The 15,344-nt window shown below is 48.9% G+C and overlaps 1 protein-coding gene across 1 annotated transcript in view; it reads left to right on the forward strand.

Moving 5' to 3' along the window:
• LOC128724743 (uncharacterized) overlaps positions 1-15,344 on the forward strand; it is a 34,353-nt gene that overhangs the window by 14,719 nt on the left and 4,290 nt on the right. The window contains exons 5-8 of the mRNA XM_053818464.1: positions 4,121-4,375; positions 8,002-8,085; positions 14,323-14,849; positions 14,945-15,295. Of these exons, the coding sequence (XP_053674439.1) occupies positions 4,121-4,375; positions 8,002-8,085; positions 14,323-14,849; positions 14,945-15,295 (1,217 nt within the window). The remainder of the gene's footprint in view (positions 1-4,120; positions 4,376-8,001; positions 8,086-14,322; positions 14,850-14,944; positions 15,296-15,344) is intronic.

A 15,344-nucleotide genomic window follows, 5' to 3' on the forward strand; every position in this document is an offset into this window, starting at 1 on the left:
TGTGGACATGCTTGTACGGGGACGAAAGCTTACGGTTCGAGAGACGCGTGACAAACAGAGTATATGGTCGCGCAAAAAAAAAGGCAAAACATCCCTCGAGAGCTCGTCGAGAATGAACCGCAGAAGAGCAAGCAATTAAAAGCATGCGTGTATGGCAAATTCGACACTTCTGAAATTTTCCTCCATTCTGTTGTACAGTGAGCTGGCCCGGTGGCTCAGTAGAATAACCGGCACACAATGTAGAAGCCACCGGGAACGACCCCATTAGGCGGGTCAGTAGCCGGTAACGTGTCGTATGCAGCCGGTGCATAACATGCGGAGCGTGGCTTGCTCAGCAGTAGCATCCCGCAAGGCGAACACGCTGCCGAAACGAGATGACCGGGACGAGATGGACGAGAATCGGTCATCATTACGCACCGTTTAATGTTTTCTTTTGTGGTGTGATGACAAAACAGCATGCCCATGCTAATAAGCAGAGATATGATGTTGGATGGAACAGCATCAGATATCACAAAAAAAGAGTAATTCCGACCGGTCGTTAATGACGTCGAATTACTTTTCCATGTAGCGTGTATGCACAAAAGCGTGCACAATTGCATAGCAAATTGAATTTACTTAAATTGGCAAATCATACCATACAAGTAACTGCGACTTCAAAATCTGACAATGAGAAGCTTTATTGGCTTTCTATCTGTATTAGCTGTGTGTATTGCAATTTTATGATACCTGTTCTCAATTCTACACCTTATTCAGGAATTTCATTCCTCATCGTCTCAAATGATGGCAGATCGTATGAGGCAGATGTTTTTGTTTCCTAATTGATCCATGATTATTTTCTAATCACGTGGCAATTCACACATCCACGCGTCCAGCTGCGTTCGACCTTTCGTTAACCTCCCGTTGTGTGAATTGCAGTGTGCAAAAGTTAGTGCTAGTGGGGAGAACAGAAAATAAAAACGCAGCCCGATTTTGCACATAAGAGAACGCTTCCCCAAAGCTCACGCTCAAATCGCAAGGGGATGTAAATTGCAATCCATTCCGTTGCAACCCTCTAACGATGCGGCGCGTTATTTTTGCCGAAAAGGAATGATAAAAAAATGACTATTTTATAGCGCCCAATTTGCTGCATCTAATGGATTTGAATTCGCAAATTTTTGCCTAAACGCCGGCAAAATTGGCACATCCATCAGCTCAGCCGAAAGTGTTGCACCGTGCGAAGGTAACATTTAAAGCGCATCCACGGAATCACACCCGGAAAGCCGTTATGAAACCGCACCGTAGCTATCACGAACGGAATTATTAAATATCTTTCTCTCGAAATTCGAACAAAAACGAAGAAGCAGTTGAGCGTTTTTCTCCCGCATATTAGCATCGATCCGATCCATAAAACGATCATGGTCAATAAAAACATTCAAGAGAGGAAAAGAGCTCAATTCCACGCTCGGCTTGGTCCGGTCTAATGGTGGATCAAAAGGACCCGCACAGGTGATCGTATCCAACGACATCTTCGAAAGAAACCTGTTTTTCTCTTCTAGTCAAGCTGCTGACGAGTGTTTCTGGGATATTTTTGCGATTATATTAGCTTTGTCTAGCTTAAAATCTCATTTTGACTGTTAATCGTACCAAAAGCCCATTTTTATGTTTCGGGAAAATCCGGCACTAATACACATCAAACGTGTGATTACTGGTAAACCGGTACTGTTCCTTTGTGGTTTTACTCCGCTTGCCTGATGAGCACACATCGTGGGTCATAAAATGTTTGCATGATTTATTTCCACCTGCCACAAGCAAGCGAAGGCTCTCATTCCGTGCACATTCGATCGGACATTATAAATTCACAAAAATTGATTCGCAAAACGGACGCAAACGCGCTGACGAGTTCTCTACCAAATATCGCCCAGGCATTCGGGCCATATCGTCATTTCAAACATTGTCAGATTTGAGCATTTAAATTTACATCACAATACGGGGCGGATCAAGCGCGATCGACGCTGCTTTTGAAATGCAAAATCAACGTTCCCATCGAACGGGTTCTTGGATATCGATTGCCCTCGATCTAGGGCTGTTGTACGCAGCACCTGATCCCAAGAACGCAATCTCGCGTGCATACATACAAACGCACCATTCCACGCCGGCTACATGGTTTGTGATGGCGCCTGAGGATCGCTTGAAGATCGAATGCAAATAAGCTCAAAGATTTGCGGGATTTTTCCGAGTCGCTTTGGACAAAAAAAAACGACTTCTTCGAGCTGAACGCCATACGGGTTTCGAACGATCGCTCCGAGAAGCGACTAATAAAATAATAACAAGCTTCTCTCTCCCGCGTCAAAACCCGTAATTCCTTAATGGCAATAATCATACCGTATGGTTGGGTGATAATCGGACAGTCCGGTCAACGTTTCGCATGAAGATGGCCTATGAAAACTTCAACCAGACGCGCTGTTTGTTCTTCTTCAGCGGAACCGAACCCGGAGTGCGTGCGTCAGGTGGAATTCCCTCAAGAACTGCGCGGCTTTGCGTACCCATTGTTCGCCTATCGCTTGACAATGGATGGCGCGTGAAGAGACCCACTCGAAGGTTGAAACCTCCCTTGTTTTCACTAACGACCCTTCGCGCGAGCCTCATTCCGAGATTGAGACTTCAATCCAGCCGGGAAGCAACGCGAAAACGAGGTCTATCGAACCTCGAAGATCCTTGATCCGTGTGAAGTGGTTATGTGGCTCACTTCAACCTGTTAGGAGGGATGTCAGCTTCCACCAGCCGATGGTATTCGCTTTAACGGGACCGGTGTGGTTTGACTTTCGAGCACGCCAAAGTTTGCGTGGGCCAGCGAAAGCTCATCTGCGCACGTCTGATCGCAGGAACGGGTTTAAGGATATCGTTCGTGCCTTGCCATGCCGTGGTGCCAAAATTGTCCCCAAATTACTCGCTCTCGGCCTCGGGAACCTGTTCGAAGCGGATGAATTTTCACCTTAATTCCTCAAGGCATCGTACTTAGAGGCGGCCAGTGCCAGTGCAGGATTAAATTGAGCTCGTAAAATCGATAATGAACGCAAGCCAGTCCATGTTTTGGGCGACCGTTTCTTTTAACGACTGGGCGATGCCAAAAAGCTTGCCTGAGATTGGGTCTGAGTCCTTTCAAGCGGAAAAAAATGCTAATTTATTATTATCATTTTTTGTTGGTGGTTGCTCCCCTCCAGTTCAATCCGGAACTCAAATGAAAGTTACAGAACGAACTACCGGGGAATGGAAATAAAGAATCGAACCAAATCACCATCCCGCGATCGCAATCGGGTGCACTGTACTTTTCACACATCTCGTGTCACATGGGATTATTTCGCAAAGGACACTTACCGATTTTTACTACCAACAAACTGGCCTGCGACCATCATCGGTTCAGATCGCGAAACGTTTGAGTTAGTGTGGCTGCCGAATAATGGTTGCCGGACTTTAGAGTGGCATTAAATTCACTTTGCCCCGCGATCATGTGGTTCGTTGCAAAAATCACCGGTGCAATGGCACCATCAAAAGGCATTTTGTTTTCCCGTGCTTTCGATTGGTAAGAGATGGAGAAGTTTCAATAAAAGCGAAAAGAACAATTTACATCTCAATAAAGCACCGAGAACGTTAACGATGGCGGTGTGGCTGTTTGCAAAACGAAACAAGCCCCCTTTCAAAATACGATACGAGCATTTCGATCGCGAAATAAAGTGCGAAACAAGAGAAGCGATGCTCTTCGTCATTCACAGGCCCGGTAGTTATCCATTTAGCACACGGCTTATCCCAAATATCGGGGCATGTTTATGGGAAGCCATGTTTCATTTCATTTTACACTTGCATTTCACGACTAAGCTTATATCTGTTAATTTTCTGTAGTTATCTTTATCCCCTAATTCAATTGTTTAATTTACATAACGTTGTTTAATTAAAAAAAACCGATAATCAAAAACTAATATCTATACACTTACCTGTGCATGCTAACTTTGAAAACTAATGCTTTTCTCGCCCTTTTTTTCCTGCACAAGCCCTTCACACTGCTATAAAGCCCGCAAACAAGCCAACCAAACCTTTATTAGACCAATTAATAATTCTCTCATCCTTCCCGTTCCGATCCTCGCAGGCGTCAAGATGCCGATGTGTGCCGTCTCAGCCGCCCAGTACCTCACCATCAACGGTTGGGCCGAGCTGCGCAACCCAATCGACACGGACGTCCCGTTCCGGTTGTTCCGCGACGAGGGCCGCATCTATCTGCAGTGGTTGGGTGAACCGGAGCTACGCCAGCGCATGCAGGGCCGCCTCGTACTGGTGCATCTGATGTGCCGCGACATGACACCGCGTCTGCTTCTCGACGATGGCCGTGCCGCCCTTCAACACGGTACGGTATCTATGTTTCGCTCGTGTTTCTTTTTTTCTTTCCAGCCACAACGTTCTCGCCCTTTTTCTCGCGCTGCGCTCTTGCCTCGTGCTTTATTAATTCTACAACTTCCAATTCCACCGACTGAGAGCGCAGTGTTCGCGCGTTCCCGGTGCCGCGTTCCGGGCCGTTGCATCCCGAACGCATTAAAGCCCGCGCTTTGGTGCCCGCAGCGTTACAATATCGCACGGTTGCGCGAGCAGCGCGAGATTCGAAAGGGGAAGAATAATTAGAACCGCTAGCTGATTTTCCACTTACCGTGGCCGTGGGGTGGCCAGTCAGCAAGGTGTACCAGGCGGCAAGACGCACAGGTTTGTGGTGATCTTCCTACGTTCCTTGGCTTCTCGCACCCTCCGTGAGTCGTGTCAAATCTCTTTTGGCGTTGGACAATGGAGGGGTGAGTTCGAAACCACCTCTTTGCCACCCCATACGGTGCGCGGAAAGCGAAGCGCGATAAATTTATGATGAATCACCGCGCTCGCGATCGTCTGGCCTCCTGCGTGCGATCGAGCAACCAGCGCGCACCCATTATTTCGGCCAAAGTGCTCGCTTATTTTGGGGCCCGCCGTAAATTCATTAGTTTGTTGGCTTTGGCTCCCGCGGGGAGCACGAGAGAGAGAGAGAGAGAGAGAGAGGGAATTTGTTTTCCCTCCCCCATTCTGGTGCTGTTTCGCGCTATTTTCCTCACCAAACCACTGGGGTTGGTTTTTTTTCCGTTCCATCCCCCGTTGTTCATCATTGTTGAACGCTTATCGCACGTCTATTTATTTATTGCTCGTCCGGTGTAGCTTAGTTCCACGTGCCGCCAGCCGTTAGAGTGGCAGGATCGGGTATGATTTTGTGTGTGTATGCCCTCAAGCGGCGTTGATTGTCGGCTTGCGATGGATAAGCGAAGACGAAAAGGTAGAAGAACAAAAAAATGAACTCAAACTACCCCCCATCATAATTCTTCGATTGCGCCAAACCGATAAGGAGCGAGTTCGGCGGGAGTTCGGAGGTTTTGGAGGGTTTTTTCTTCAAACCTCTATCAACCCCAAAATAGGGCACTTTTTTGTGGCTGCCCTGGTAATTGTTCTGTACCGTAGCTGCATTGGGACTTGACCGGACGCGCGATAACCATCTGAACGCGGGCAGCCCTGACGGACAATAGTTCACTGACGTGACCTTACCGGTCGCGGTGATCTTCTGCTTCAATGCGATCCCGGAAGTGGTAGAACACCGCTGACGAGGTTAATAGATCACCTTTCGGCCCTTCGAACCCTTGCTTACGGCATGTGTGAAAAGATTCGAGAAAAGATTGCCTTTTCACGTGCCGTTCGGTTCTATCTGACACGTTACCGTTCCGTTTCGGAATTGGTCCAAGAGGTCAGGCTTTTTCTTCCCCCTAAAGCACCCTAATTGAACGAACGTTTTTTTGTGGAAGAAATATGTGCGCGATTGCCCAAAAGCATCGACATTTGGTTACTAAAAGTGGTTTTAACAGGATGTAAATTCGTTAGTCAACTTTCAGTTTCAACGGCCACGGGGTTTCACACCAACTGGACACCGATGGACCGCTTTTCAAGTTCCTGCTTGATCCTCTTTCACACGATGGTTCCGAAGAAAGGCCTTTCCAAAAATGCGACCAATCACAAAATAAGGAGTTCAATTAAAATTGCTGCATGCTTCGGCATTTTTGTTTTGCTTTTCTCCTTCCCATGCGCTCTGTATTCCGCATTGGAGACCGGATTATGGAGATCTGGTTTTGGCTTTATCTCATTCAAGATTGAATCGGGACTAATTTACGAACTTTTTTTTTTCGGTATTCATAAAGCGTAATAATTGGGTGGTGAAACTTGCTGGCTGTTTTTATTTCCATGATAAGAGAATCCGTCACATGCCTGCGTGGAATCAATTAAATTTATTTACTGGCATCATTTTTAATTGCAAGCATATGCATATTTAAGGAAATTTGATTAGCAACGATTTTTTTTGCAGCTTTCCAAGTCCTTGTTCAAAGTAAATACTTTGTTCAACTTAATCAATAACTGTACAAACACAAATACATCAAGCTGCTCCTTAGAGCAATATCCATTTCGCTCAACAAAATCCTACGCATCGCCTTTTCTCGCCATTTTTCGCCGAACGAATGCCCTCGAGCGCAGAGTAAAAAGGCACCATCATAATCGACCCGGGACCCTTTGCGGACAAATGGTGCGATAAAAACGGATGACACCGTTGATATTTTGTAATCAGCGGCGCGCGTTATTTACGGGCGCAGATTTTCCCCCGGGACACGCTACTAAGTCGCCGCCCGCCGGAGACGCATTATGGATCCGCACGTCTACCATCCGGAGATCCGTCTCAACCGCGTCCGATTCCGAGCCTAAACTCACACACATGGTTGCACGAGATGCAAATATGTAAGCATCGCAACATGATCAGCTCTCGGCTCGTAGGCGGCCAACGATGACTAGAGGCGATGCAATCGGTTCCGGCCGGTTAATGGCTGCGTTGGTTTTCCTTCTCCAGACTGCTTGCGGTCTTTATGGTATCGTTTTCCCTCCCATTGCTCACTACTGGCCCATTACATCCTCGTGCACATGTGTGCCTGGCTGGCGGGAATTCTTTATCTTTTTTGTGCATTACATGTGCCTCCCACCCGGTGCAATCGGTGCACACCCCCATGGGTGGCTTCCTCGAGGGTCTAATCACGGCGAACCATTCGCCAGGGAACCTGCACGCGAGGAGCGCAGTTTTGCGCGCGTAATAAACGCGAAACGACTCCCCTAGTTAGGGCGATATTAATTTTGCTCTATTTATTATCGCTCGTGTAGGTCTTCTTCCACGCTGCCGGCGGTTCGGTGGTTGTGTTTTATGCTTCAATCGGACACCAGGTCTACTGACTGCAGGCCATTTCCTGTGCCCATCTGCACGCCCTGTGGGTTGGGGGGTCGTTGGCGTTATTTTTTTTTCACGAACCATCAGTGATTTATTATTTGCAATACCGAAACGATACCGCGGCCAGCGAGCGATCGTGAAATCGTGAGTTTTCTCTGCGTGTGCGAGTTGTGCGGGCTACTTGCGCGCGTGGATTTTGCACGCAGCCATCGCGGGCGTTTTATTTCAATTTATATTCTCACTTCCAACCCCCCCACGTACTGTATCGCGGAAGAACCCGAGAAGCTGGTAAATTAGTGAAATTTATTACGGCGATGAAGAAAATTATTATTTATGCGTTCTATCGTGGGCCAAAAATCTCGACCACCGGAATCCGAAGTGCTGCTGATTGCAGCACCCGCAAGAAGCGAGCAGGGTCATTTTATTGCACCGTGTTGTTCTTTTCACTGCGAACGATGCAACCAGCGAGTTGGCGAGCACAACGAAAAATCAGAAGCAAACGAATCGATACGATCTTGCGACGTCGTGTGGCCACTGAGCGAGCTGCAGCACAATTAATAAAACACCAACGCTTCGGTGTCTGTTGGGGGTGTTGTAGTAATAAATTCATTCCCCCCCAACTTCAGCCGTTCCCATTCCACGGCTTTTCCACCCCTCCCATTTAATGTCTTTCTCTTATGCTTTTCGCTTCTTTTCGCTTTTTCCAGATGACATGCAGATGCCGAACCAAAACATCTTCACTCCGTGCATCGCCTTCCGCGTCGTTGGGACACCCATAAAATACGTCACCAGTAAGTCTTTTGTTTGCATTTGTTGGTTCTGTTTTGCTCCCATTTCTTTTTCCGCTGACAGGGAAGGTGCGCCATATTTTTGATTTACACCCGTCGTTCATGGATTGTTGCCCGTACAGCGCTGAAGACTTGTTTTATTTATGTGGCCAATTTTTGTTTTTGTAGCATGTGTAGCTGCACGAATTTATTGGTTGGTTTCGTTTGTTTGTTGCGGGAAAACACAACCAATTGGCACTGCTTGCAGAAGAGTGTATATTTCTATTGTTACTTCTCCTTAGCTAATGATCGAGCTGATGCTTTCGATTTCTTTCCGCCTGAATGGTGAAAATGACTAATCTCACGATGGCCGAGAAAATCCCACGATCAACTCACGTCCCCGACCGGCGATCGCTGTCGTGGCCGGATCGAACGATCACTATTTACAACGGAAGAGGTTAAACACTATGTTCAGCATTCAATCAAGCAAGAGTAGCTCGTAAACCTTTTCGAGTGAGTACGAGTGGTTGAAATTGGTTCTTTCCCTTGCCTTTTCGAATCTATTTGTGATGCAAATAGTAACCACAAAATAGTCCGTACGTCGTTCGCATCACGCGTGTCTAGATACACCATGCCGAAAGCGAAAGCCTTCGGTGCAATCGTACTTCAAAATTACCACCCTGTGTGTTTGCACGTGGCCCCAAAGCAACCGCCCGCCAACGAAGCAATAATCACTTCCTGTTATAAAAACAACCAGAGAGAGAGAGCGACTGTTGAATGAAGTACGCCGGCGAAAGAAAGCGAACTCGCGATGAAACAACCAAACAAAATACATAATAATCATTCATAAAAGTTCATCGGACGCCTCGGTGCGTGGCCACCAGCGCAAGATGCTCACCTCCACATCGCGCTTACTGAGGCATGTAATTGATATATTTGCTTTACCCGAGCGCCACCGTGCGCGTTTTTCGGTAGGGTTACCGAACGAACCGAGGCCAGAGGGCCGCTCAAGACGAGCGAACGAAACGAGGCGCAAAGCCAATGCAGGCTTGTAGGTACTAATAACATTGTATGCAAATCCTTCCTCGCCAGGGCGCAGACCTGGGTGGGTGGGTTTTGCCTTCCCATTTCGAGATGGTTGGCTCTGCTTCATCTTAGATGGGCCTGTGCACGCGCATTAGCGTTCACTTTCGGGAGAGGATGCGCTTCTCGAGTTGCGCCAGGGGATGCAATGAAAGCGAAAAAATAAAAATCGAAGCCCCAATTAACCCCACGGGGGCACGTAATTACGCGCCGGCTAAATTAGGCAGGACTTGGGTTGGGCTTTTTTTTATATTTCGTTCCGGCCCCGGTCCCGGCTGGTGAACTACTTACCGTGTCTTCGCCGCAATGCGTACACACGGATGTGGTAGACGGAGTTGCTCCGGTGGTCCGTTTTGGCAGCACTTTTTCCGTATGCGTTTGAATCAAGCGACGATCGTTTAGAAATCGTAGCAAATTTCACTTGCGTTTGATTTACAGCGTCCCCGAAAAAGAAGAAAATCCAGCCGCTCAGTACACGCGAAAGTGGCCCTGCTGTGCTGAGCCAAAAGTGGAGTTGAGGGCGTTTCCAAACAGCTTTAGTAGAGCTTTCTTTCAGTTGGGATTGAAATCGATCGAAAGAGCTTCTTCTCGGAAGCGTTGGGAACATTCAAACATAGGAAGAGGACAAGCGTGCGGCAGGTTGGACCATTTGTCGCATGAAAAGTGTTTTGCCGCGGACAAAAAGTGGGAAAACACGAATTATGGCATGATCGAGGTGAGGGCCCACTCGCAGAGTACCCGCTAGGGCTACCATAAATTATGAATCCCCACCGATCCAACCCTTTTTCCAGCCCCATCCGTGAGAGGTCATAATGCTTCCTTTCGTCGTGGAATTCATATTTCCATCCACCGAGGCACTTGGTTCATGAAACGACACCACTAAATAAGTCGTGCCATCGTACGGCACTCTCACGGCCCGCCTGAAGCCGATCCGGAGGGAACGTACGATGAATATTGCAGATCATTTACACAAATACACAATCGGTAAGGCCAACCCGGGGCGGAACCCGCACACCGAGGGTGAATTGTGGGAAAGGCGAGTGGGCAATAAAACTGCCCCAAAGCGCCATTCTATCGCGACAAATGCTCGGCAGACGATCGTCCGGGTGTTTGTGGACCGTTTCCTTGCGTCGCTTTGTAATGCGAGTTTATTTTTTGACCATTTGTTCTCTTCCGGACCCGGAGACTTGGGCAAACGGGTAAGCGACGAACCCGACCGGTGAAGGTGATTTGTTTGCTTGATTGTCCCATTAGTGCGATTTTATGAGACGTCTTACTCAATCGGTGGCCGATTCGTTTCGCCACGTTCTAGGTTCTTCCCCCTGGACCCATTTCACCCGTGAGATCCCAATCGAGGTGGCAATTTTCACATTACATTGGGAAGCATTGGAAGTCGGACGTCTTATGCGTGACGAAATTAAACTCAAACTGCTACCCGTTTTCGGTTGGAGATACAAAACGCCCCAAATTAAAGTACGTCGAAAAGAAACTATGTCTGCACTAAGCGCCAGTAACAGTACACCTTAAATTGGTCCAATCTACAGATGGATTGAGTTCGTTTGCACTAAGTGCTTCTCATTACATCCGCGGACGGGTTTCGGACGAGTACTTTCATTCACACCTGAGCTGATTGCACCCTTGCAACCCTTGCCCATGGCAATGAAACGTTGCCAGAGTGAAGGAAAATATCGGCTCAATCCCACGTGCAACATTGGCCGTAAAAACGATCGATCGATGCGGTTGGCCTGGCCTTCCTCGGGCCATTTATTGAGCACTCAATCGCGGCGCCAATTAGACTCCTCCTGGCAAGAGTGCAAAAAAGAACGTGCCGTCGTGCGTCTGCCGTAAAGATGCACAATAAATTTCGCTATTAATTTATGGCGCCGATTTGCAACCACTCATCAGCCGCGATCTCCGCGGGGGTTGAGCTTTCCACCTTGATTTCCACGAACGATCGCGTAAACTACCACCTGCTTAGATAGAGTCGTAAAAATGGGGGAAAACACTCCTGCATCCTGCTTCCTTTCGACAGTGCCGCACAATCGGCTACATGATGTTCAGTTCCACTATCTAACAGTTGCAACTGGTGACGACTGACGTTCCGCTTGCCAGTGGCCTATGGAGATCGATCATTAGAGTCCCGCAAACAAGCGCGTCGTAAACATGCTTGTTTTTGTAGCTCTTCTTCTTCTTCTATATCGTATCCCTGTCCTGCGCTGAACTGGTTCCAATCGGGATCCGTCACGGGCGCCATAAATTCCTGGCCCGTTTTTCAACACGTCGGGAATCTAGATCAGCGGGGAAATTTACTTTTTGTTCCACCCTACGACCAACGAAGGGACGCCACCGTTTTACGACCCGCCACAACAAACGCCGTAGCAGGGGTGCTATAAATTCGTCAGGAGCGGGACGGCCAATTATGCGTTCGGCTGCGTAAGACGCTATCGGGCGAGGGACTTTACGCATGCTTAACTTGCGGGACCGAGAACAATAAAATCGTTTATAAATAAAGCACTCCGGGTGCGTGCACACCCTAGAACGCTCCTGGCTCGGTTGTGTCTTAATTAATAATATTCTGGCTCCACGTGAGTCAGGTTTTTCTCCGGCGATTGGAATGAACGCTCAGAAGCTGCTTCACCGGTGCAACCGGTTGAAAGCGGCATTTGCATTTGAATCGCCCAAATTAAACGGCCCTGCATCGTGGTGATTCTTGATCCCTTCACCAAAACGTACATTGTTGGGCGCATGTAGGAACGCGCCGATGTGGCTGCTTTATGGTGCTCCAGGCACGACGTCCTCGCTCGATTACGGGACCGATTTATTTGTTTATTAGCGCGGATTTGGATTTTAATCATTGCTTTACAACATTCCTGCGAGCTGTGAGCTGTGGGAGAATCCCTGACGATCGAAGGGTGATCGTTGATCGTGCGTTCCTGCCTATTACAGCTACAACGCGTTGTCGTAGACCCACGCAAGGCCACGGTCGAACAATTTTCTCTCTTTTATGGTAGCGCTTTTATGTGGCTCTTGTTCTTGCAAATTTTCCATTTCCGATCGATTGTCGAACTGCTAATTAGTTGCGTTTTAAGAGCGGAGCCCGAGCTGTAAAGCAAATCCCATCCCAGCCAGTGTTGATCCAGTTTTGCTAATGGGCCGGGTCGGCTACGATCATAGAGCTCATCAGCATAAACAAGCGCGAGCCATTATCGAGCTGGAATAATTTCCGCTTATGACACCCCAGCGATGTGGATCTCGCGGAATTGGTGTACCGCTTGCGCAACATCACGACTCGCCCGGAAAATGCCAATGATGCAAGCGATCGTCCGGGTTTTTGGGAGTGTTTTTTTCGCGGTTCATCGACGTGTTTGGCATTCGGTGAGAGCCGCTTTGAATACCAGGTATTTACCACAACCGTATGCAAGTGGGGCGTTGTTTTGAAGGAGGGGTGAGAAAAACAAAAGAAACACCATCCAAAAATCAAATCCCCACACGGCTGTGGCCGCAAGATATGCACATATTTTCCTTCCTTTCTCACCATTAAATGAAACGAAACTGGCGGGAAAACGACACCAGCTGCAGCTCACGCCGTAATACGGCCAGGCTAGTCCAAAAGAACACGGCCACGGTTTCACTTTCAACCGAAGAGTGAAAAGTGAACCGTCGCCCTCGACCAGACGCATCGTTTTCCTTCCACCCTTTTGGCTGGACGTGTCCAGGTGCGGTGCTAAAAAAAACGTTCACCGAACGTGCCACTGAGGTCGCTCGGTGTCATAATTCATGCCGACAACGATGTGTTCCCTGCCAGGAAGGCGCCAGCGTCATTTTTCGTACGACAGACCACCCCGTGTACGGTGGCGGCGAGCTAAAATCACAGATTATGCTAATTGTGTGAAACGATCGCTTTGTTGGCCTGCTGCGTCCATCGTCCGGGCGCCTAAAGCGATCGTCAACCGAGCCCGACCACGGGAGATTCGCGATCGTAAATCACGCACCGTAAAATGTGCCGTTTTTCGTTTGGCGCTTCGTCTTTGGTGGACGCGTTGCTGCTGTCGACTTCTTCTCGTCCGGCCGGCTAAATGTCTCCGTTTTTCCTACCCCAGTTGACATCGGATCCGGCCCGGTGTGAGCGTTTAAACGGCTCACACTGCGGGAAAAAGGGCTTTTGTTGGGCTGGGCTCATCGTGTTTTCCCACCAGGGCACACCCATCGCCGAGGTCGTCAAACGGGCGAAGGCGAAAGTGTTGCTTGGTTGACGCCCGTTGACCGGATGGAAATGCACCCAGAAGGGGGTCCGCGTGCTTTGGTATTATCACACAATTATGAATATTATTACTCAACCCGTGCACACCGCGTGGTTGAAAACCCGCCCGATCGATTCGGTATGGGTCGAACTTTCACTTCTTTGCGCCCGGCGAACCGCAAGCGATAACGAAAAGCAGCCCAGCCCGTTATCAGTGCCCGGCTGTGCAACGGTGGGTCGTAATGGAATAATCGCACCCCCGGCCAGTTGCAACGTGGCCGGAGGATGATGCAACGCACCCGTGACGGTGGTGTGAGCCATTTTTCTGACCACTCAAATCACCCCTCAGTGGAAGGAAAAGCTTTCGTGCCTCAAAGCACAATTTATCGCCTCGTCACTTGCGACCGACCGCTTGGGAAACATTCGTAATGAAGGAAGCTTCGCTTATCCGCAAACGCGTCTGAAAGACGGCATGAGCAGGTGGAATGTTTTGATTGAATTAACTCCTACGCGCTCGGAAGCCCTCACGCACTTTCGACCCTCCCCCAGAAAAGGGTGGGCGCAATTTTCGGTAAAGGCAGTAAAGGTAGAGGTACGTTTCAATCGCTCCGGCACCGATTTTTTAATGAGTTTTCCAAGCAACCCCTGAGTGTGGTAGACTCGATGGTAGACTCGATTGGCCGCTAATGAGTGGAAAATAATTTCGAGGGCCTATCATTAGAGGGCGATGAAATGGCCCACTGAATAGAGCCGTGAAGTGACATAAGGTGCCAGGCCGATGATCAACAGGTGGAACGCCATAATGTAATATCGAGTGAACTGCTTTCCCTTCGAGATTTGAGATAAACAGAAAACCTGACATTGGGCGCATAAAAATGCATGAAAACCCTTATCCCCTAGCGCGTTCGTTAACGTGATCATTCGCTGTTCCTTCGCAGATGTAACCGAGGTGACGTTTTCCTCCGAGACGCACGTCGAGCAGCAGTCTGGTCTGTCGACGAAGGAATACATCGTGATCGCCGTCTGCAGCTTGTGTCTCGGGCTCATCTACATCGCATCGGTTTTTCTCTACATCCACATGAAGAAACGCAAGAGTAGATCGGGTTCGAACGACGATGGAAGTGGCCTAAAGAACGACTACTCGACGTACCAGCAAAACGATCAGGTCACATTCGGAGTCGGTATGGGGGCAGCTGTCAGCCCATTTGGAGGACAAGCGAGAGCAAGTTTCATCGGACGGAATGCTCTGGGTGGTAGCCAGAGACAGGGTGGAGGTCCTGCTGTGGGTCCCCACAGGGGTCTCGTGGGTGGAGTGGGCCTACACGCGGAGGAGATGGGCATCGTGAAGAGCAACCCGCTGCTGAAGCACTTCCCGAACCTGAGCGACAACTCGGGCTTCATCAGTGACAATTCCAATTCGGTGTCGGAGTTTGAGGACGACATTACGACCGACGTTGAGAAGCAGGTAGGTTGCGTGGGCTTTCCCACGAGAGAACCCAATATGAACGGACAATAAGTATTGCATTTTTAACCAAACACCTGCTACTCTCTGTGGTGTAGATGCAAACCGGCAAACATCAGCCAAAAAACTTCTCAGGGCGTACCGAACTGGATGGCGAACTTCGCCTTCAGCAGCAGCAGCAGCAACACCAGCAGTCGGCTCTGCTGCTTCACCATCACCATCAGTTGCAGAAGCAGCAGCAGCAGCAGCAGCATGGTCACCATCACCACCCGCAGGATCCGCTGAATTCCGGTGGCCAGGATACGGAGTGCCTGCCCGAGGAAAATGTATCCATTGTCGAAGAACTGAACAACGAAGAAAAGCTCGAAAGCATGAAGTCCATCGTGAACGGTACGATGCGTCGGAAGCTGTACTTCAATCCGGCCTACTTCGAACCGCATCTTCTAGTTGTAAGTAGACTGTGGAGCCGTGTAGAGGTTTAGTGGATGGGTATCACTT

Source organism: Anopheles nili, chromosome 3 (genome assembly GCF_943737925.1).
Source record: "Anopheles nili chromosome 3, idAnoNiliSN_F5_01, whole genome shotgun sequence".
NCBI lineage: Eukaryota > Metazoa > Arthropoda > Insecta > Diptera > Culicidae > Anopheles > Anopheles nili.